The sequence below is a fragment of the Taeniopygia guttata genome, chromosome 1, assembly GCF_048771995.1.
Source record: "Taeniopygia guttata chromosome 1, bTaeGut7.mat, whole genome shotgun sequence".
NCBI classification, from domain to species: Eukaryota; Metazoa; Chordata; class Aves; order Passeriformes; family Estrildidae; genus Taeniopygia; species Taeniopygia guttata.
In genome coordinates, this window is record NC_133024.1 from 66,323,493 (window position 1) to 66,348,562 (window position 25,070).

Consider the following 25,070-nt stretch of genomic DNA (forward strand, 5'->3'; position numbering starts at 1 on the left):
GTTTAGTTTAGTTTGACCATAAAAAAGTTATACCATCATATCTAATGGCAGAAATTTGCACTTATTGTTCCTACAATGGTACCTATTTGCAAAATGTATTTCATAGAACCTCTTACCCCAAACACCTTTTTTAGACAGAACAGGCACTCAGGCACATCCAAAGTGACTCATTGTAATAAACATATCTAAAGCAGCTCATCTGAACTGCACCCTGTACCTCTTCACTGGCTATCAGGAAAACAAGGCTTGATTGTATAAAATGTAAAATATAAACACTAAGGATGCCTGAAAGTTAGTTGAGATGATTTCCATGACCATTAAGCATGAATATCAGGAATAGAAATTTGCTAAGAGACAGATTTTTATTCAGAAACACCCAATGTCTGGAGTTTTAGAGTAGACAAATGCATTAAAGAAGTTAAACATAAAGGAAGGAAAATTAACTGTCAGAATGCTATTAAGTCTGGTGCTGATTGTTCCATTACTGAGTATTTTAAATTAAGATTTTTTTTTTAAGATGTGCTTTGTCTCAAACAGAAATTAATTCAGAGAAGCCAGAAAGCCTGTTCTATGTGGAGCACAGATTGGATGACACAATGTTTCTTCTGGTTGTATAATTTATGACTTGTTGAATATATTAGTAGAAAACATAGATCTGAGAACAATCTCTCATTGGTAAAGCTAGGATACAGATGTTGTAAGAAGGATTCTTCTTTCTCTAATCATGATAATATCAAGAAGCAGAAGTCTGAATTCCTATCACTACTTGATTTCTCTTTGTACATCCAGGTACTAATAGAAATCATATAATCAGAGTATCAAAGTTGTGGCTCCTAAAGGGGCAGGACAGCTCAGAAGAAAAACACAATTTTCTAGAAGTAAGCGAATAGACCAGAATTGTTGTGTTAGAAACCTCTGATTCTCACTGCAGAAAGACATTAAAACCAGAAGAATACTGACCTAAAGATGCACAAATGGTTTTGCTAATAGGTATATAATCAGAGAATTCAAAGCGAAGAGCATAGGCAATTTTGCCAACACTCTTCCACGACCTGTGATCTTACCATAAATTCCATTAGTTACAAGCATCAGATGTTGTTATGGGACATCGCTTCGCATCAAAAACAATGACAAGCTATATTAGCAGAATGGGTTGTTATTCCCAGATCCATGTGATCAGTACTCCATGGCAACCCAATGATAATGAATGCCTTTGTCAGGAAGGAAGCATGTACAAAACTATACAAAGCATGAACCTCAGACACCTGAAATGGCACAGAAGGTTGTTAACATATTAAGAATTTAAACACCAGCAGTGACACTTCTTTCTGTATATACAAGGGAATTTTGCCCATGTTGTCAGCCAATCATTGCCTTTGTGGGGATGTGGCATTTCCAGGACACCTTTCCTCAGGGTCTACCAACTGGGAACTTGAACACTTAAAATCAGCCTGTGGAACAGAAACCATAAAAAATTAACTAAATGGTAAATCACTTGAATAAATCTGGGTGAAATTTGCTGGTAAATTTACTGGGTAAAGCATCATCTCAGAACAGGATCCACAACACCCAACACTGCCTCAGATAGCCTCACAGCAACCTCACATTGTTGGGCCACTTCAAATATTCAAAGCAGAACAGAGAAGCAGCTCCTCTCCTTTTCAGTTTGACTGTAATTGCTGTTTATGTAACAGCTTAATGGCTAAAATATTCACACAGAATGTGATAGTTTGGAGTTAAATGCTTAGTTAAACTTCAAGGTTTTGAAATACTATCTTCAACCTTTAAAAAAACTTCATCTGGAATAACTAATACAGTAATTTTTAAATTAATTTTATGGTGGTTTTGTTTTGTTTTATTGAAATCAATCTAGTTCCTATTCCACTGATGTAAAAAATTAAATACTCTCTAGTTTTCCATGAAAATCCTTAGGACAATATTTAGCTTTCTGAAAATGCTATTCAGTATATTTTACGTAAATTATAAATGCATCTACTTATTAGATTTGTAGTACACCATGCCAATTCTTCTACAGTTTACAGAAAATCATAGCTATCATTTGAATCCAAAATGTGTATGATTGCATGATTCAAAACAGAAAAAAGAAATTGAAAAATATTGCCATTGAGCACACTGATCACTTGTGTTTAATGACATTTAATGTTCACTGGTCACTTGTGTTGGGGAAGTTAGAAAGACACATACACACACACACACACACATAACAGTAATGTGGAGATTTGAACCTTCTAGCCAAATGCTTCTGCTTCTCATAAAGCAGGCAAACATATCCAACCCAATAAATGCCAAATTGAATACCAATTGAAATACCAAATTGAAATGTCTTTTCTGGATTTAATATTATAAACCTTATTTTTTTTAAACAAAAAATCATCTTCCAAGAATATTGTCATAAGACAAATGGAATTTTTAAAATGCATGACATCTCGGTCAGGTTTTAGGGAAGTTTACCAATTAGGTCGAAATTTGTTAAGTATGCGTGCTAACTGTGCAAGAGGTTTTGAAATACTTTGTACTTAATTGGGAAAAATACTTGATTAAAGTAGTTTGAAAAAACTTGCTCATTACCTTGCAGGGATAGACTCCTTTATGCAACTAGGAAATTACTGCTGAAATTAGTAACAGTATTTATGGTGATCTAGAAACAATGGTATTAATATTAGGCAGTTAGTCCTTCTAAGTATCTATTAATATCAAAGCACATGATAAATTTAAATAAATACCTAACTTGCCAGCAATGTGATGTTTCCATTTTACTCCTTAAAGGACTACTGCTTGTCCTTGAATAAATGAAAAAAACCCTTACTTGTAAATGCCATTCTCAGAGCTCCACTATAGCTCTAAGTCACCTGGAGTGCCCACTTTGGGCAAAACAGACCTGGGAATTGGCCCAGGAGCAGCTATGCATATACATGGACCTTCTGTCACTGCAGCTGCAGTGAGAAATTCTGTTTCTCCTGTTCCAGTGAAGAGCTGGCCCTTACACTGCAATTAAAGGATGTAGCAAAGTCTTGTTTTTTCATGTTTTAAAAACAAAGTTTATCTTAAAAGACACTTGCAGATTCACCTGGTAAAGAAGTTTCCCAATTTTTCCTTTAAATAATCCATTATTTCACTTGATTTTTTTCTCTTCCTCATTACTAATACTTATATACTTCAATGTGTATACATATACTTAAATGTCACAACATGCTATTTACCATCTTTCAAATAATCCCTGATGATGAGGTAAAGCTGAGAGTCCATCCCTGCAGTACACAACTGCTTAGCTCAATCTAATGTGCTAACAAACCATCCACAATGATATTTTTATTATTTACAGTGCCTCATGCCAGTTTTTAATGCATTGCTTATAAAACTATTATGCTTGAATGTATGCTGAGCGACACTCAAATATTCCCTAATGCCCAAATACATGGTTTGCTTCTTCATTCAGCTGAGAACTGTCAAAAGTACCCAGATCTGTCTGACACCCTCCCCTGGGAGATGCTACTACAGACTAGTTTTTATTATTAGGTTAGACATTACCTCCTGTATTGGAGAAGTCCATTAGGAAGTTACCTGCTACTGTATTACAAGTAATAATAAATAGAATAATAAGCTGAGAGGACATTTCTTTGTACATCTGTGTTCTTTCCACTGTGCTGCATTACCTCATTGGATTCAGCCTTTCAGAAGTGAGGTAATATAGATGATTAATCTGATGCCAAACGAACCAACTGTTGACCCATTTACCTTAACAGCATGTACAAGGCACTTGCTGCTCTCCTCACCTGATAACATTTAACACTTTATGCTCTCCCAAGTACCCAGGCAAAGGAAGAAATACCCTGTGTGCTGGAAGGATGTGCTATAAAGCAAGGATGTAGGATGGAAATCAGGTCTCCTGCACTGCATTCTGTTCTTGGGAGGAGATTTCTCTGTCTCTCACCTCCCCCATCTCCCCAGCTGCTCTCTTCTTACTCAATCTCTACAATCTGGTGTCTCCTCATGGCTTTGTCTTCCCCACTTCAGGCTCCCTATTCCAGTTCTGGACTCCCATGCACTGTTTGCCCATCTAAACATAGCTCATCGCACCCTTCCAGCCCTCTTAACCCCATCCCATTCCTCCTCCCATCCCTATCTCTTCACCCACCCCTCTCCAGCATCCCCTTGGTTCCATCTCCTACCAGGCACTCTCAATTTCCACTCCCACCATCTGGGAAGTATCAGTTCCTCTACTTCTGATTCCTTCCCCATGATTCCCCTGCCTCTTCTCCTTTCATTCCCACAGCCTCTTTGCTGAGCTTTTATTGCAGATTCACTCCCTTGTGCCCTCATTTTCTCTGTGCAGTCACTGTACAGAAGTAGTTGGCTGTAAGGTCTCTGTCCTCCACATATTCCCAACAAGATAATTTTTAACGTGTACAAACAACAGGGTTTATTTTGTATTTTCTCATTATTAGAAAAGTTAAAACCATTTCAGCACAAAATTCTAAACTTCACTTTCAGGGATATTAAGTTTAGAAGTTCTTTAGCCCAAACGGCAGAGCTCAGGAAAAGAGGGGATTTACATTAAAAAGTAGGCAGAGCAATATACACACAATCATTAATTTTTGTTTATTTTGTTAACTGTTGAATTTTTTTTTTATAATATTCCAATTTCTTCATAGTAACAACTTTTAAAAGTTCATTAAAACAATAATTCAAATTATTTCAGTCATTTCAGTTGCTATGGAGGTCTGCAGGTCCCTATAACACTCAATTCGACCTGTCCTATCCTTTACTGCTAGAATACATGACAGACTAATGAGTAAAAACAACCAACATTTTTAACATCACATTCCCTTTGAAAATATTTTCATGTTCCATGACATATTTGTAACCAAGATTCACCAAAGACACACTGAGACTTTGCTTAATTTACTACAAACCCTGATGACTTCTCTGTTTCAAAAAGTGATACATTCCAACTCCTGATTCCCAGAGAATCAGAAATACTCTTGATCAAACACTCATCCCAGTAAAGAATACATACACTGTTCTGTCCCATTTTCCTGCCTATGAACAATAGAACAAAAATCAAAATAACCACCTAGCTTTGATTCAGGTGGCACACAGATAAGGGGTGGGGTGAGGCTATTTGTTTCAAACACCTGCCTTCATAGAAAAAGAAATACAGCTAAGTAATTTTCTCTTTATTTAAGACATCATTAGCAAGAAATATGCATGCTGAGGCAATCCAATGGCATTTCCATATGAAAATTACTACTTACTGTCAATTAAAAATCTCATTATATATATTAACTGGCTGAGTCACGATTTATGTGTCACTTGGCTACCAAGAATGTGAAGGAAAAAAGGTTCCTCCAGCACAAAAATAGAAGACAGGGCTTCATTTCCAGATCTAACACAGCATACATACTTCTCAGTTAATTTCTCTGTTTTGATTTGCCCAGGAATAGCAATAAAGCAATCCCTCATATTCAGGTAATAATCCTGGAAGAATTTAAGTCCGTAAAGCTTCCAGATGGGAAGCACTGTATGAATATTATTATAATGGAGACCATTGCAACCAAGTTATTTGCAGTGGTTTCCCTGTGCTTTCCCTGAATTAATGAATGTCAATTTGCATCTGGTGAATGTAGTTTAAAATAGGCAACACAATGAGTTTTGTGTGCAATCCTCTCAGAGGTGTGACCGAAGCTGGTTTCACAGCTGGGGTATTTATGAAGGCTGTCAGAGCAAGGATTTCCCTGTGTCTAAGAAGGCAGGAGGTTCATGCCACCATTTTTCAACATCTGAGATTCCTTCTTCACTGTCAAACAGCTTAATTTGCAAATTCATAGTAACTTAAGCATCCTTAAGAATTCTGCCTTGCTCTGAATTTTCTAAATATGGTTAACATGTCCAAAAAAAGGCAGGCAGGCAGACAGACTGAGTAAGTTTTGCTTCTGCAGGAAAGCTGTCTAAAACAATTCCAAATTACAAGGGAATGACTACTTTCAGCACTTGGTATCTCAGTAAGGAACAAAGAATAAACCTCATTATGAAAACATACAACACTGAATTGCTGTGAGTATAAGCAGAAACCCACTCTGCAAACTTCTCAAGGTAGAAGTTTGACAAGAACCGTATCCAGGTAACCTTCTGACTAAAAAACCCAAATTACTCCATGTATTTAAAGGCTTTCATAAATAATAATCAGAAATGCAGTAAGAAAGATAATTCTGTATATTATACTCAATAAAACTTGTTCAAGGAAAACAGTATCAAAACAAACCAATTTAGAAATGGACATCCTTTGAAGTTTAATTTACTCCACATACTAGTGGAGAATCTTTAAAGTTACAGAGAGAGAGGACATAGCTTGAGATTAGGAAAAAATGTTAGCATAATGTCCACCCAATTATAGGAGAATTCCTTCAAACCAGTATCTTGTCAGACTTCTGTGCTGAGCCATGTACTAGTTAAGAATTAAAGGGAATATAAATTAGTCTTCCAAATTCAAGCTTTTCAAAATAAAACTAAAACTATCTCCAACTTCATGATTATAAATAAAATCAAGATCTGATGCATTCTGTTGATCAGCACTTGTCTTATACCAATCCATCTAATGTCTTCACATTTTGGCCACATACAAACTGATTTCTCACCCCCTCACTGAGTAGTGAAAAACCACAACAGTCTCTCAACTTGTCTGCATTAGCACTACATGTGATGACTGCAAATTTCTGAAAGAATAGAAAGTGTCCAGGATAAAGACTGTAGAGCATGTCTCCCAAAAGGGCTTCCCTTTTTTTTTTAAATGCGTGAAACTTCTCTCCTAAGGCTTCGATCATCTAATTAAGCTTTTTATCAGCAATGTTTTTCCTTAGAGAAACATGATACTGTCACTATAGTGATCCCACAGTATTTACAAAACAGCACTCGGATTTCTCTTCAAACCAGTGTCCTGAAAAGAGTCCCAAAATCTCTGAGACATGACAAGATGAATCTCTCAGACACTCTAATACCCATTTTATCAGTGACCTTACATTATACATAAACATCAATATTTTGGGGATCTGTATTTGCGATCTACCACAGAGATGAGGAAGCAAGTGGATTCAGTAACCAAGTGAAACTACTGCTACTTGGCTAAGAGCAAACTAGGAAGTCAGTCTTTCTCAGATGTGCTTCATTCAGTGGCTTGTTTTAGCAAGCTCTGCTGTCTGCTGTGAAAAGAAAAACTCTGCCATCCCTTGGTTTTGAATGTGACTATAATTGGCAATATATAAAAGATCATAAATATGTAAGGAATTGCCAGGCTTTTCAGTAATTCCTGCAAAGAAGAGAGTCTGGGCTTCTGAACTCTAGACTTGAACAAGTTCTACATTTCTCCCTTGGAGATGTGCCATGTCAAGGGGAACTCTGAAACCTGGCAGACAGGTTTCATCCATCACAGCATCCATCCATCCATCCATCCATCCATCATCCAGCATCCATCCATCACAGCATCCATCCATCACAGCATTCCACCAGTGTGAGCTGTTAACACTTGGCTTGCTGCTGTGAAACTGTAACTTGTGACTGCATGCAGCACTTGACTTCTTCCTTAGTGTTTTCTAGAATGAGTGTATTTGTATACATACATTTAAGGTGTACATACAATAAGAGAGACCATCTTGCTGAAGAAAGAGGCAGAAGTGTCGCTCAGTACTTCAGTCCACTATCACTAAATTCCCTGCCTCATTCAGCCATTGGTCCACATTGTCCTTGTTCAGCCTTTTACCACTAAGGAAGCAAGAGTAACACTCCTTCTTGACTTTGATATTCCTTGCAAAGCCCAGTTCCAGCTGTGTTTTGAATTTCCAAGCACTGTCCCTGCATGCCCAGGCAATGTCTATAAATTCCTTCTTTGCAGCCAAATCACACTTCTGCCTCAGATATATCCCCTTTCTTCACAGTGGAGTTCAGTCATGAGGTCCCTGATAAGCCAAACCAGTCACTTCATACTCCTGCTCCTCCTTAAGCATGTGAAGTCCATTCTTGTTCTTGGAAGATGCTGACCTCAAAGACCTGCCAGCTTTCCTAAGTTCCTTTGTCTTTTAGAGCTGTCCTTGATGAGATCCCCAATAATAGTGTCTGAAATCTCAAAAACTGAAATCCACTCTCCATAAGTCCAGGGTTTGCACATAGCCACCCTTTCCCCACTCTTCTCAGGATTTGGAGCTCCAATCAGGTCTTCCATGTTAATGGGTAACAGACCCAGTTGCACTTCACCCATTTGGTCATTGAAATTCAAGAAGTGACTTCCAACACTCTCAAGAAATCTTGATTGCTGGCAACCTACACTTTCACACTTGCAGCAGACATCAGGAAGTTCAAGTCTCTCACGTGAACCAACATCAACAATTAATGAACTTCCTGAAGTTTTTCAAAGTTATTTCTACACTTCCTCACCCTGATCAATGCCCATATTCCCACCATCACCCTGTAACACTTCAGGTCATATGTTCTAATCTTGACCCTGAAACTCTCTAGCACACTGTCACACATCCATCCCACAGAAGAGCTCCAAATCTGTAAGGAGTTCCTTCACAAAGACAGCAACTTCCACTCCTTGTTTCCCTGCAGGTCCTCCCTCAAGAGCTTGTATCCATCCATCCACCCATCCATCCATCCACCCATCCATCCATCCATCCATCCATCCATCCATCCATCCATCCATCCATCCATCCATCCATCCATCCATCCATCACAGCATTCCACCAGTGTGAGCTGTTAACACTTGGCTTGCTGCTGTGAAACTGTAACTTGTGACTGCATGCAGCACTTGACTTCTTCCTTAGTGTTTTCTAGAATGAGTGTATTTGTATACATACATTTAAGGTGTACATACAATATATAAAAGGCTGTCTCTCCATCCTGTTCTACAGTTTAATATGTTTCTCTTATTCCCTTTGCCCTACATCCTTCACTTTCCACCCCTGTTCACTGCCACCTAACTGAACTATGGATTATAATCCCCCTCCACTGCTACCCCTAGTTTCCAGCTGTCAGCAGGATCATAAGCCAGATAGCAGATGTTTTGTCCTGCTTTGTCACACTTTTGAACACTTTTCTATTTGCATTCCTAAAAATGTAAACCATTCAATAACTTAAAATATCTTGCTAATAGAGCTACTGCCAAGTTTGAACATTATGTTCAGTATTCCTTTTAGCTAGTGCAATGGACAAAGGATTCAGAAGAAAGAATATCTGAGGAGAAGCGGTTTTCTTTCCATGGACAATTGATTATAATCTAGTTTAGGTTTCTGCAGTGACTGAAAAATTACCAACTTACAAATAACTCAGCTATTTATCTCTGTGAAATTATTCTGCACTCCAGATTTATCATGGAAACAATGGCAACAACTTCCCTGCTGATGCTCTGAAAAGAGAGGGATGCAAAAGCTAGACTTGTCTCCTTCCTGAAGAAGGAACTATTATTTAGAAGCAGGCATAGGTACAGGAGTCACCATTAAAGTAAATATGATTTACCATACAGTTGCACCAGACTAACAGCAGAAATCAGCGAAAACTGCCTCCCACTCCTAGTAGTGTACACTCATCCCCTTTCTCATGCTGACACCAGCATCTACACCATTTTAGAAAGTTTAGCTTTCAGGATATTAACTCTGTGGGCAATTAGGGTGGCAGAGAAGGGGTAGAAGCATGGCAACAGGAGTAAGAGGCTGGGATGAGACTATCCCTGCCAGTCATAGCTATTAAAATGCCATATGTGCCATTCATGGTTTTAACACCCACAGGAATTCAGTATCTAGGGCTACCAACTCATAGCAAGTGTCTGTAGTTTCTGACTGTTTAGAAACTCAGGAATGAAAACAGAAAATAAAGTTGGACAAGCATGTGCCACTGTAATTCTGTAGGTGTGGAGCCTGCTTCCTACTGTCCCCAAGTCAATACACAAAAAAGAGTTAAACTATTAATGCAATGACTGTATCAAAAGTAGAGAAAATAGAAAAGAATTGTTAAGTAGCAATTTAATATAACATTAATATAACAACTTATATTCTCCAGTACTAAATTTTAAACACTATTGTACATTTTATACTCCTAAGGTATCCTGTTTATCACTTTCCTTATATCTATATATACTCTCTTTTTCATAATTGTAGTTTTTATATTTATGTAGACATATAAAAGTAAAAGCTACCACAGCTTATTCAACGGTATGTTACATGAATAGAGGAAACATAAGAATTGTTAGTTTTTTCCCTGATCCTTTTGAATAATAACTAGAAATACTAGAAAAAACCAAACTGCTGGCATTTTGATAACATCAAGGATATCACAAATTAATCACTCACAGTGAATACATCTAGTGTAATAGTTTGGTTTTTACCACAAGCAAAATAATTACAACCTTCATGGAATATCTGCCAGTAACTAATAAAGCCTAGTTTCCAGATCATCCTATATTTTGGTGTTTTGAAGTTTTACCACAAAAAATTATGTACTATATTGCAGTGAAAGCATTTGTAGATTTTTACTGCTGTCATGCAAACTTTTTAATGACAAGAAAACTCATGCTACAAACTAACTGAATCTTTCAATAAAGCGTTTATGATTTTTGCATCCTTTTTTTCCCCTCCAAGTATGGTAGAAATGCTTCTGGAATGTCCTCAACAGAGTAGCAAACATCAAAATAAACAAAAAATATATTTTTTTAAAAAAGTTCTCGTGTTTCCAAAGGAATAAAACTTTCACTTTCCCTTACTTCTGAGAAGAACCAGGTTAAAATGCAAGTTCTAAACGGGTACCACCACACAACACAAACAGCCAAAACATTGTAGTTTACTACCTTTCCCTTTGGATCAGACTAAACACAAAGAAAGTTCCTGGGAGATAACAGTCACTATTATCAAGCACGACACTTTACTGTTGATAATCGCAGACTACACAGAGCTGAGGAATACACTATGTACCCTCCGTTCAGGCTCAATGGACAGAGCAATCAATCCCCTTCAGGTAGCACAACAGCTTGAATTAATGACATCCCTTGTCCCAGGCAGGCTCAGATGCCAAGACAGGAGCAGATGCTAAACCTTTGTGCCCAGGGCTCTGCAGAGGCAGCGGCTGTTCGAGGGCCAGCTCTTGGCAGTGTGCCGGGGTGACACCTCGGGAGCCAGCAGGCCACACGGGTCCCAGTTCCTCCCTCTGCTCACCGCAGCCACTGGCCCTGTCTCTTCCCCAGCTGCTTCAGGCAAGAACTGAGCTCTCCGTGCAGGGTGAGCTTGCAGCACATCAGCTGCTGGAATCAGGTTATTTGGGCCTGCAAGAGTACGGATGCCAGAGCAAGAGAAGGGGAAGGAAGGCGAGGTTCTCCTTGGGCAGCAAATGTGTTTGTCTAAGTGGGCAGTGGGAAACAGGAAGGAGCCTCTTCCCTTGATTGCTATCTTGCTACAAATCTCTATGTCTGATAGCATGGCGTGCTCAGAGTATTCAGCCTTAGACAGGTCTGTGTTTGACTGCAGAAAAGGGAACCCTACAAAACAGCTGTTATCATTCTTATGCACAGTAAAATCTTACTAGAAGATCAAACAAATGCATGACAGACTTGGATATAACAGAGACTTTCAGCTCAGAAAGTGTCTGTAGCCCTCCCTTTACTCTTGCTGATTGACACAGAATGTCATGAACATTCTCTGTGAAAAGGCTGAATTTTATTGCCTTGTGTATTACATTCATTTAATGAAATTAATGTCTTCACTAATTTCTTTTCCTGACATGGTAGAAACATATCTTCAAGACAAGGACAGAACACGGCTGACCACATGGCAGCTAGCAACACTCCAGGCTTCACGTCAGCCACTGGGAAGTCTCTGATGTCTGATGCTCTTTTGACCACAGAATTTGTTTTGATGCTAGCCCCGTGTTCAGCTTGGTACATGACCAGCAAGCTGTGGAGGATGGAGGAACCAGAGATCCTGCTGGGAGTGCTGTGGGATGTGAGCTGATGTGGGTGACTGTGTGGCCCCTGGCCTGGGCTGTCCCTGATGTTTCCACCACTTGTAAACAAGAAGTAGCTTTTGACAGCTGCCACAGGGACAGGGCACACAGGGGCACAGAGAAAGAGAGCACGGTGCAGTAGGAGGACTGAGAGGCGAGCTTTGTACAGCACAAAGGGCAAGAGGATGATGTGAGGATTTTGATGTGCATGTTGACTGCTGTGGAAGAAGGCAAAGAAGTACGGCCATGGGAAAGAGACCTGAAGTCCAGATACTAGAAAAGTCCTTCTGCTGAGTCTGCATTAAACACACGTCCGCAGAAAAACCCCCCCCTCTGTTCCAGTGAAGACAAACAAGCATTGCAATCCTTAAAATCAGGCAGATAACTGTTCTATGAGAAGTGCCAAATATAATATTCCCTATGCATAATACATTATTTAATTTCATTACACAGAAGGAAACCTTAAAACCTATCTCTAGTAACTGTAAGACAAAGAAATGCATCTTCTACAAGCCCACATAGAAGCTGACTAGTGAGAGCATGAGTGAGCCATCTACCTGTGCCATTTAGATTCTTCTACAGAATCCTTTCCTCCAATAAACTTAATTGCTGATCAGATCCAGGAACTGCAAAAGGCAGAATTTATTACAGACTTTTCTGCAGTTTATAGTGATGGTACTCTAGGTTCTTGTAGCTAGATTTCAAAATTCCTGTTCAGAATTTTTTTTAAACTATGAATTTGAAAAAGGCATTTGGAAATTAAATTCAGCATAAATCTATCTTATTCATTCAAAAAAGTAAAAAAAAAAATCTAAGGAAAGATCTGGTTTCAAGTACTTAACATTTGTATTTATGTATTATGCCTTGAATAAATTACAAATGTTTATTTACAAAAATGCATTTTGCAATATTCCCACAACAAATCTGAGAAAAATATTTTTAATTGTCCTAGTTTTATTAAGCCCTAATTTATTCTTGTCAGGTTATTGACTTGAGTGGGTTAAGTAAGTACCACTCATCTTGTGCAGGTATAGTCATTTTAGCAGTACTTTCAAAAAGAAGTAATGCAAATGATTAATGCAGTTGTTGACTAATGCAGCGCTGATGAAAAACCCTCAAATATTTAAGAAAATGTAAGAACACATAAGATGGGTAAAAAGGCCCCTTAGACTATTCTTATTTTCCAGCCAGAGAATCCCAGTTCTGATTCTATCTCCAACACAATACAGATATTTTCTGGATAGCACGACATGCACAGTATCTTATGGACACATGCAGAGCAAAAGTACGTCTTGGGAACTGCACAAAGTAATATTTTAAGATCTCTCAGTTTGATGGGATGATTTGAAGGCCAGACTGTGACTTGGCTGTTTTATCCCCCAGGAAGAAGGGCACAGGCTCTCTGAGAACACATCACAGACTGTATCAGACTGTGTCATCCTGACTGTTAAAGTGAACTGACCCCATGGTCCATAAACTACCTGCCTCCTTAGCTGCATGATGAACATACAAATGCAAGCAGCATGCTAGGTGAACACCTCAGCGAGTGCTGTGTGACACTGAACTGAAATCCTTCCTGGCATGTCAAGAATGCTAGTTTGTGAAACTCCTTAGATAGCAAAATAAGGGGAAAATGTCATTCCAAGTAGAATAACTGAGTATATTTCATGGTATGGGCAACAGACATAGATGGCAATCTGCTAGAAAATGTTAATGTTCTGTGTAAACCAAAACACAAATCAATGGGAAGACCAGTTTCGGTGGGACTAAAAAGCCTGAGAAGGATAAATGCTGTTTAAACTGATGTTTTGAAGTGCCAGTTTGCAGAAACATACATGTACAGCACCTCTACACTGTTAACACAGCAGCAAAATATACACTGTAGGAATCAAAGTTATTTTTCTTTTAAAACTGTATGTTAGACCTCTTGCTGCTATGTAAATGCCCCAGCATAATTTATGGTTTACTTCTAGTCTTGGGTGTGCAGACACAGCACCTATCCTCTGAAAAACATGCTCCCATGCATGCATGTGCAGGCTTCCCAGCAGTTTCTCAAGCAAGGGAAGTGTTTTCCTCTGCTCCACCCATCACATAGCAGAGCTGAAAAAAGCCCCAGGTTTTTTTTAACTCCCTAATGTTTTCTTATCAAATAGTTTGTTTTTCAGCTAGAAAGGATATGTTTGGATTTCTGAACATACCCTTCCAGTATGAAAGCGAGAAACAAAACAAAACAACTGGCAACAAGTTTAAGGCAACCTGGATTAATTTACTTTAATTCCTCTTGCTGTTTCTTCAGATACAGTAGAAGGGGTGTCTATTCACTAAAAAAAATGTCAGAAATATCAATTATTCATATACTGTTTCCATTTCCCTAAAGTAGAACTTAAAGACTTCTAGTTTCAGACTAGAAATACCTTCCTATATTGAAATACTTTCAATATAATTCAAGATAAAGGAAAAAAAAAACCCAACACTTTATATTTAATTCTATAATGTAGTTGGTTTTATATTCTTAAGTGCTGGTTTCACTTCAAAGGCTATTACAAAATTAATTCCAGAACTGACTTGATTTCTGTACCATAAACTGACTTGTTTTTCTTCTGTCATAAGCTGTGACATAAAATATGTGCTGTCACAATACATACTTATGTTCTCAGTATTAGATTAATATTAGTCCAAGAAGGTAACTGAATCATAAAATTCTCTCCTAGTCCTTGTGGGATCACTTATTTGAATGAATATGCACTAAATATTTTTGTAGGAGGGCAGATAAGCAATGCTGTTTAGGTAATACTATTATTCCCTGGTGGCTTCACACTTGTGGTAGAAAAACAGATTCAAACAAGCACTACAGTGTTACTGAGGTTACAGTTGACCTGGAAAAATACAGTTTCTATGGATATCATTTAATGAATACAAGTCTTGCATGTCACACATCTAATATAGTGTTTTGTTTATTTCTTTGCAGGTATTAGGTACTCTCCTTGTATTGAGCAGATCTTGCAATTCTTTTACAACATTGAATTTTTAAATACTAGTCTTTCATGCAGACATTATGAAATTATAGATAGTAGAATGATCAGAACCTTATTTCACATATAGCCAAGCTAGATTTTTCCAGAGACATTGTGTTCTATCTTTTAAAACAGTTAAATATGGAGATTTAGCACTGTTAACAAAAGCTTTTATAAAGAAGGAATATACTGTTCATGTACTTTACTTAAAAATCAAATTTCTGCCAGTGTTATCTCATCACCTTACCTAATCTGAATATATTTGCAAGCACTAAATTTTATTCAGACATCTTCATATTACGTAATATTGCTAAAACGTCTATAGAGTAATTGATTAAAAAAGCAATGGAAATCAGGAACAACAGTACTGAAAAGACTAAGGCAGACTAAAATGCTATTTGTTTACATTCTGCAACACCCAGCCTGGATCAGATAAACAGATGGATTCTTTCTGGCATAAGATAATATTGCATAAGATTCTGAAATTAAGCATAGAGGGTGGGACGTGCAGCTATAAGCAATTGATGTTTTGCTTCCCATCACATCAAAATTACTTTCAGACCTGAAGTAGAATAATGATATTTTGTCCTTGGTGCACAATTAATAAAAACCAACTTCTGAGCAATGCCACACCCTTACGATTAAACATAATTTACAAAAAAATATTTAGATAAAGTCTGAACAAATCAAACAAACATGCAGACAGGAAATGCTGTTTGGAATGCACTCCCTGCAATGTACTTAGACCCAGAAAGCAGCCTAACTTCAGAATTTAATCAAGCAAAATCTAGTATAATCTCATTACAGCCCTTGCAGTTAATGAAACCTACTTAAATCTCTGACAATTTGATTTTTAGAGCTGACAAAAGCAAAAATTACTTGGTTTATACAGCACAAACATAGAGAAATGTAAGATTCTATCCTTTAGGTTATCCTAGCTATTTACCAAGCAATGCATAATATGAAAAGATTACTCTTCTGCTACTCACTATTGCTCCAGGATTTCAGTAAATATTTGATACTGATTTCAAAGAAGCCTGAATCCTGCTGGCTAGCCATGTCTGCTGCATACAAAGAGGCTTCTATAATTCTGAGCAGCTGAAGTGGCAGGTACTATGTATGTAGATGTGACTGTCACCAGTCAGTGATGTAAACGAGGGGTCAGAGGAGGAAATGAAGTCTCCGCAGATCCACTTCTTCCGTTCATGGTAGGTAAGCTCATTAAAAAAAAAAAAATAAAATTAAAAAAGCTCAACAACAACACACCATGAGATTTTTGTCCTTTGCTCTTCCTTCGGGGCTCGTTCTTAATTCTATCTGAAGAGTATTTTATTCCCTCTGCCCCTCAGTACTCAGTATTTTCATTTATTCCGTTCCACAAGCGGGCAAATTTCCTCTGGTCGGTTCAGGCATATGCGGCAGCACAGCACTTGTTCCATCGGCACAGTCAGAGTACCTTCCCGAAGGGTGTCTGAGCCGTGCCTCTGCCAGCGCGCAGCCCGCCTGCCTGAAGCTGTTTTCCCGTCAGAAGCTGCCAGCCCGAGCCATGCACCTCCTCTCGCCAGCCGAGCAGCAACTCCAAGTCCTACCGAAACAGTCTCTTCTGCAGCTGCAGGAATCTCGCACGTACTGCTTCGCTTTAGGGGGAAAAAAAGCACCCTCTAATGAACATCCTCTGCCTGCTCTGGTCAGCTGCTCTCCTTCCGCCTGCCTCCAAGAAGAGCCCGCTGGACTGTACACAACTGCATCATGCTGCAGTGAAGCAGAGCTGCACCCATAGATCTGATCGCAGTGACGTTGGGAGGGAAAAAACGCTCTCCCTCAGCCCAGTTGCACAAGAGAAGCACTTCCAGAGCACTAAACCCACGGCACGCAGTCTGCCTGCTTCTGCTTTTCTTTCACTGCTACAGAAAAACGTGTTGTCATTTTTTTGTTGACACTTTTTCCACCCCCCCCCCCCGCCCCCCAACAAAGATGAAAGACGTCAAGCTGAATTCATAACGCCAAATAAGCCAGACAGCTTAGTGCTTTCTGTTCACCTCTGGAAGAGCCACAGAAAGCTCAGTTTGATATCATTTTTATCTTGAATAATGGTTTCTAAAAAGGAACTGAATACACATTAAAAAAATGAGGCAGAAGCAATTCACTGCTTGTTAATCTCTCTGTATTTTCTACAAAATACTTAATTGGTAGGTACAATTTCCATATTCCTAAGGTTTCATTTCATATAATTACACTACATCACTATGCATATTTTAATGGTAATGAAGAAAAGTAAGAATCAGTTTCTAAAATACTTTTTGTTTCACATATTCTTGGTATCATCCTTCCAGATATTATTTCCTGGGAATAACAGAACTTTTTTTTCTCACTTAGTGAAATAAATTTCCTGCAGCATTTCATAATTATAGTATCTGAGACAAAACAGAGCTTGTCTGCTGCTGATTCTTCTAAGAACTTTGTCAGCAATTATATTTGCACATTACTTTTACTTTCAGTAAGTGGAATATTTCATGTTTGGATTGGAAACTGAGGAACACAAGGGTCACTGAGACCAAGCTCTTGTGGTTCTCACTGAAAATATGCTAAATGTCTTCTGCAAACATACCTCATCTAGAGATAAGGTTTTGTGTCCTCACTAATGACAGGCTGTTGTTTAAACTCACTTTGTAAACCTTCTTTCAGCTCCTAAATGAACTTCACTCAAAACCTGTTTACACCCTTTCATGGACATGAACAACCAGAAATGTTCAGAGTATCTCAGGTTTGATCTCACCAGCCATGTCAATGAAAGCTGATCAGCTCTTCCTCTCTATGCTGTTAATTATCATTACATTGCTGTCAGTCTGCATCCCCAATTTATATTGAGACCCTGCTGTCCCATTTGTACCTCCTTCCCTACCCCTCCACTGACAAAGCCTCCTCTTGGTGCCATCCTGTTTTAGCCAGCACAATCCAGCATTTTACAATTGAAGTTAAATTTAACACCAAATAAGGGAAGTTCCATGATCTAGGACTGATGACTTTCCACTATCCCACTAATTGATTTTTCATCAGACACAATGCCAAGTAGGTTTGGAAGTCCTTATTCACCCTCACAAATACTGCATTAATTCCTATGTTCAAGGATTTAAGTAATAATTTCCCCTGTGGTCCTACATCACATGCTTTTCTGGAGACGACAGATAAATTAATTTTATTGGAACTCTCTTGTTGAAAATAAAAACAGGAGGTTAGTTTACAAGTAGTTATATTTCCTAAATCCATATTATATTTTATCCAATTTTAAATTAAATACACACCTTTAAATATAACCAATTTTTTTTCATCTTGAGTATCAAGCAGCCTCTCTGTTGATGCAGATAGTTTCCCCCCAACAAATCTGTGGTTTATATTTACAGGGCAGAATCTCTCTTTTGATATGCTCAACAAAAATGTTATTACCCAAGCTGCAATGTCATATGCCTACTCTTCCTTGAGTGAATGAATGGGAAGTTAACTGGTTTGTAATGCAAATTTGAAGATCTTTGAGGTTTTTTTAACACCTCACAATTTATTTTTTGTTCTGTTTTTGTTACTCCTCCTATCTCTGTTCTACAAGGCAAAATGAAAACTAAAGGCAAATGCATGCATGTAGTTAGTGGTCAAATCTTATTCTTACTCCATCTCTCAACCTCACTGGATACTGGACTCTTTAAAATCAATCTTCTTGTTTCAAAGTTGTAAAGGAGTAAGGATGTTTAACCATTTGCTTTTTATTCCTTCACATAGTGGTACTCAGCTCATGTTTTGTACTGCTGCTGTCAGGAGAATACCAGCTGACATGGGTGAGCTGTTGGCTCCATGGGAAGCTCCTGAGGGTCCCAAGCATCCCTCACAAGCAGAATGAAAAGCTCAAAGTTTTGTTGGTTGGTTGGTTTTGGTGCTTTCAAGTAAAAGACATTTCAGACATCCCACACAGTCAGTTTTCTTAACTGTCTCTATTTATTTCTCAAGTCTATGTTTTCAGATCTGCAAATCCATCCTTGCTTATTTTGAGTCAGCTTGTATGAACAGGATCCAGTAGCATTCCTGCCACTTGGTCTTCACTAGTTATATCAAGTCTAACCAGTCTAGCAATCTTTTCTTCACATTGTGATCTTTTGGTGAAGAAATAAATGGGCTATTGCATCCAAGGACACCTGGATTCGACTACCATAGGCAGAGTTTGTGTCTGGCATGTTGAAGTATCACCTAATGCTTAGTGGCACTTCCTTGTGGAGTAACATTAAAAAGGCTACAGCTACGTCCAGCTGTTTGTCTAGGAGTGGCAGATTCCCAGCACCTTTTCTACTGACTTTCTCCAAAGTGATATGGAGCCAAAATAACCCAATTTCATGTATAGTAGGCATTTTTTAAGCATTTCATCACAACATAATTGCAGAATCTCACTGCCCTCACCATTTAGTAGTCTTCCTGAAGAACATGTCTGTCTATTGTGTGCTTCCACTGACAGTATGATGCTGTACTAAAACACTGAAAATCTCAATGGATATATTAAGACAAAACATATTAAGGAAAAATGCCACCGCTCTCAGAGTCTGTATTTTTGGCATCATATGAATGAGTTCATACAGAATGGTAGCTATTAAGCTTTACTTCAGGTTTGATACTCCTCCATTATTGGTTCTGCTTTCAAAAGTATCACCCTTAACATAAATGACTCAGAACATAACTTTTAACATCTTCGTTAAAATTACAAGTATAATAAATTAAAATCTTACTAATTTATACCATTAGTCATAACATATTTTTTAAAAATTGAAATGCTAAATTAAATTTAAATATTTGCCAGTCTAAATTTGCAAGTAAGACATCTTCCATATATATAATGACTTTACTCATATTTTGGAAACATTCCTAAAGAAGGAATAACGCACTGAAATGGCAGAAACACCAGCACTCTAATTTAGTGTTCTGAACTTATTTTTGGTAGGCTCACAAGGCTAAGAAATTTTGAAGTTATATAGCTTCCACTTTCATTTTTGTTGACTTTGTGATATTTACAATTTAATTACATATTCCAGGCTGTGAAAGATAACAGGCATGAGTATATGAAATCTGTCAGTGAAAGCAAATTGTCTGATGAGGGCTGTTACAGACTTAACACATTTACAGGTACACTGGGCTCCTTCTTTATGACATTACTACATGGGAATTGACAATAACAGTTGCTTTTTTTTTCACCACACTGAACCACAGATTCAAAATGTAAGGCTTTTCATGTGCCTGCCATGATGATTACCATAAGCAATATTTAAACTATAAACATTTGTGTGTAACTCACACTCCACATTTGTGACACACTGAGCACCTTCTGTTCTCCCACTGTTTTCTGAGCTCAGAGGAAACAAATATCCAGGAACCTCTGTTACCTGGTTAATACCCTTCTCAGTCTGAACAAAGTCTGTAACTGTGGAGTTTCCATGCCCCAACTCTGGGGAAAAAGAAGCTGGGGGACACTGTTCATCAACATGGTCAGAAGCGACCTTGTGAGCAGAATGCTGCATGAACAGCTATTGTCACTGCAAAACATCTGAAAAATAGACTTCCAAAGCTTTCACTTAGTAAAGGAACAAGAATAACAAAACCACATACTGCTGGAGGTATTCACAATATCTATCTTGAGGCATCCAGCTCAGATGCCTACACTAGGAGGTGAGTGCCTTAAGCATGACACAATAGTTCCAGAGAGTTCCAGTAAAGAACATAATTATTTGTTCAAAGCAGCCTGTTTCTCCTCACTGTATACACATGATACTTAGGGTAACTACTTTTGTAAACTAGATTTTTAGATTCTTAGTATTTAGTAGCATAAGTACTAATTTTGTTTACAGTTTTAGTGACTACTGTTTATTACGGTCATTCAGGCAGCTTAGTCCTCTGTGCTTTCAGCAATGCTTGCAGGAATCCTTAAAAAAGCACATAGAGATTTGAATATAGTACAGTCTTGCACAATCTTCTAGGGCTCATTTTAGCTTGGTATGAAAGGGCCTATGTGTATTTTGCAATCTTAACTCTTCAGAATCTGAGGCTAAATGTGAAGAGTAGCCGAAAGCCTCTTAGGAATGACAACAGTAACAAAGAAAATATAGACTCAAATTTCATCTTCCAAGCAGCGTTGTGGACACATCTCAAGGTCTAAAGTAGTTCTGCTGAACAACTGAAGGCTTTAATGTGCTTTATCATGATTATGATTATTAATTTCTATGGCTTCATATAGCTTTTCCTCCTTATTTTGAGTCAAATATCAAGCCCTTCTAGCCAAATAATACCATATATTGAATTAGATCTGTGTCTCTGATTCCCATGGAATCAGATTGGATTCACACTGTACAGTCTGTATAAAAGTTAGGCCGTCTGGAGTTCTTCACCTCAGGAATAAGTAAGGGCTGCTTTAATAGCATCTTCATGGTTTCAATACAGTCTAGTCCTCTTGGACAAAATAAAGCAACCCTACAAAGAGTAATTCCCAGACTCATTTAATTCCAGTGCAGAACACACCTAACAGAGAAAAACAAAAAGGATATTGTCATGTCCTGGGATAGGCTGCATTGCTTTCATGATTTCACATTCCCTCCTCTGGGAACCTCTTTCTGCCCTGCTCTTGAAAGACTGCGCCAGCTTTCAGATGGATGCTGGTCATAGCTCAAAGGTATTCCAGAGCCTAAATATAGGTGTCTAGCACAATTATAGATACCCTAAGGTATGGGAACTATTCACAGCGACTGGCAGATATGACATAACACATACATTAGATCCACAGCTTTACTAATGTCCTCTGCTGAATCACATATCAAAATTGTAGTATCTAAACAAACCAAATTTTATGTACTATGATGTCCCATGTATTAACAAGGTAAAACAAACATCTGGCTATGATCCAAATTAAAAGTACAGAATGACAGAAAGCACTCCACAAAATAAGATTTCATCAAGGAAATCTCATTTAATATGCTAATCTCTAAATAAAGTAATAGAAATCCTTCTTAGTTTATGTCTCATTAGTTTTGCTGCACCATTTTGTTTTGCCTCCTTTTTGTAAGTGGCTATTCAGCTATTGCCACCTAGTGATGGGAAGCAAAACAGGCAGAACAAGAGGACGGTAAATAATGCATAAGGAATACATGTTTACATCATAAACTGCATCAAAATGGAAGACATTGGAATGGAAGCAGCATTGAAATGAAGCACATGCTTGTATTTCTGAAGCAAGGGCATCAGGCAATCTGGGTACAGTTACATATAATATTTAAATAGAAACCTATTGAATGGTATTTAATATAATAAAATAACATATTTTCATAGATACATTATAGATTCACACATCACCCAGCTCTCATCCTCAGCTTGCTTAGTGAATTCATAGAGTAATTAAATAGGTTGTAAAGAGTTTGTGCCTAATCTATAAATAACAAATGATAACTAGGCATTTTGCAGAGGATTAATTGTTTAATGTTGGAATTATGACTTCAAGATTCAAAGTACTATTATTCATCCCTTGAATTTTCTTTGGAGCTGTCAAACTGACATGTCCTCTTAAGACTCTGACATTCACCTCTGAATTTTTCCCTAGCTGAACAGTGCCCGGAAGCATTGGCCAGCCAGGAACAAATTTTGTTTGCCCAGTCTTACTATACATATGTTACAAATATACCATCCTGAAAGCCAGTAGGAAATCTACACCACTACCACTGGGGCACAGATTCAGGCAATACTGATGCAAGAAATACTGCTGTGCAGCCTATGTCAAAATGCAGCCTGTGTCCCAAAAGCACAGACCATAGGCTTCAGCAGGTAAAAAGAATAACTTAAGCAGTATTTTCTTCCTGCTCTTCACCTGAAGTTTCCAGGAACCATCCCTAAACAAGCTGTTTTCCATTACTGAAATCCTATAAACTTCCTTTTCAGTTTTGTAACAAACCCTTATCTGTATTTTAGAGACAAGATTATATATCATACTCTCTAAACATCCTAGCATTAGGTGCCAGACCTTCCTTTCGGCAGGAAGTTTCTACACCACCACTGAACGTGAGTCTCATTCTGTTTTAGAGATGAGATGAAGTAACTGAACCCCACCCATACACTCATAGTATAATCTGTATTTGCTAATTTACTCATAAGAGATTGGTACCAGGTCTAGGACAGAGGGAATCCAGACTTTGTGGCTGTCCTTTTTTTCTCAAGTTATTACACATATTTCCTCATTAGACAATGCATAGACTGAATCCTCAAATACTGCAACATTTAGAGCCATAATAAGTCATAAACTCCCTGTGCCACTTCCCTTCTCTCACACATTTGTATTTCTTCTACCCTCCAGGAAACTCTGTGGGAGGGCAGAGAGGTGGAAGCCAGGAAGGGGAAGGGCTGCCCATTGCTAGATATTCACAGTCATGGAATGGTTTGGGTCGGATGGGACCTTTGAAGACTGACTAGTCCAAACCCCTGCCATGGGCAGGGACACCTTCCATTACGTGGCATTTTTCAAAGCAGGGTCTCTATTACTGCACATTACTGCAGCTGACATCATAAGAGTTCTCTGCTTTGTTTTGCCTCATTCTTCTTCTCAGACACACCCTGGGATTTCAAGCACAACTCTCCCCCTGTTCTGCCAGGGTCATGGAGCTGGGGAAAACTCCCCTTTCCCTTTTCTCCCAGGAATGGAACCTGCCTTGGGAAAAGAAAAGCTCCCACCTTTTGAAGAGGTGCCCGAGATGTGACAGGAAGCACAGCAAGACACGCAAGGAGGGAGTGTGTACCCACTTGGAATGGTGATCTGATGCCAAATCTAAGGCACCCCTGACTTAAACTATATCACACACCTTAGTTTTGTCGCCCTTATAGAATAACATGTTCAAAATATCCATTTTCCACAAGACACCTCCCTGTAACATGTTGCACATGTATGATGTTTTCATTGATTATCTAATTACAAGGTAGAATTTTCAGTGCAGTAGTTCCAATTTGTTCTCTAATACTAAACCATCCCTCATACAGATTTTATCTCAATGCACTTCCTGAGTGTCATTTTTAACACAAATGTTCTCTTGAATCTCAAATACATTTACAGATATGTTTTCTTTCTCTTAATTCTGCCAGAGCAGTTCCTAAAGTTCTCCCTGAGTTTAAATAAGATGGTCCAGTGACAGGCTACTTGCTTACTTGTTCTTTTTTTAAACTTTTCTTTCCATTCTCTCATTCTGTCTTCAATTATTAACACTTCTTCCTTTCTGGCTGACCTATTTGATACTCACACCTCGATGTTTACATTATTCTGCAGAAAGCTATCCTTCTGCTTATGTCCCTTTGCTCCACTAGAAACATCAACCTTAGGAGATAAGTCAATTTTTTTACTTCTCTCAAAAAATGAGAACAAAAATATTGGAAGGATTTCAACCAGCTTCTATCTACTATAGATCAAGATGAGATGGACATGGGATCAGATTGTACTACATTTGCTGCCTCTTACACCTTCCTATCAGGTATCAGGCTCTGCCTGCTGTCAGAGAGAGGGACAGACCAGCCAGGCTTCGGGTCTGAGCTGGCACACGTGTCCCAGTGACACAAACACCTCCAGTCTCTCAGTGGGCCTTAAGCATACAGTATCCACTCTGAATGATTCCAAAAAATGCTACCTCTTGCAACAGCTGCATTGGAATTATGTGGGTGCAACAGGGAAACTGAGCACCATCAGATTTAGCTGGTCATGGGTTACCTACCAGTTTTTCAAATTATGAAGTATCACTGGAATAAATTTGTTTGTATCACTGGCATCAATTTTCCTTCCTTCCTTTCCTTCAGGTGGCACATGTACTTCCCTGACATTTACCACCACAAGCAAGACTGTACATCTGCCAGGACTCGGGTCCCTGCTGTGAGTGAAGTTCCTGGAATAGCTGCACCCTGGCTTATTACAGTATAAGAGTTTTTTTCTCATTTTACTCACAGGTGCTAATAGAAAGCTCAGGTTCAGGGAGCTCAGATCAGTGCTACTTCCAGTTATACCAGGGACCTAAT

The 25,070-nt window shown here is 38.4% G+C and overlaps 1 protein-coding gene across 9 annotated transcripts in view; it reads right to left on the reverse strand.

Annotated features, from left to right (window-relative positions):
- The window catches only part of FRY (FRY microtubule binding protein), a 180,545-nt gene that overhangs the window by 142,236 nt on the left and 13,239 nt on the right, over nucleotides 1–25,070 (reverse strand). For 2 of the 9 annotated variants that reach the window (XM_030274481.4, XM_030274462.4), the window contains exon 1: nucleotides 16,001–16,917. The exons of 6 other annotated variants lie outside the window; for them this stretch is intronic. In XM_030274481.4, the coding sequence (XP_030130341.4) occupies nucleotides 16,001–16,070 (70 nt within the window). In that variant the 5' untranslated portion in view covers nucleotides 16,071–16,917. Of the gene's footprint in view, nucleotides 1–16,000; nucleotides 16,919–25,070 lie in introns of those variants that run through there. One more of the 9 variants, XM_072930170.1, reaches the window with a different exon arrangement.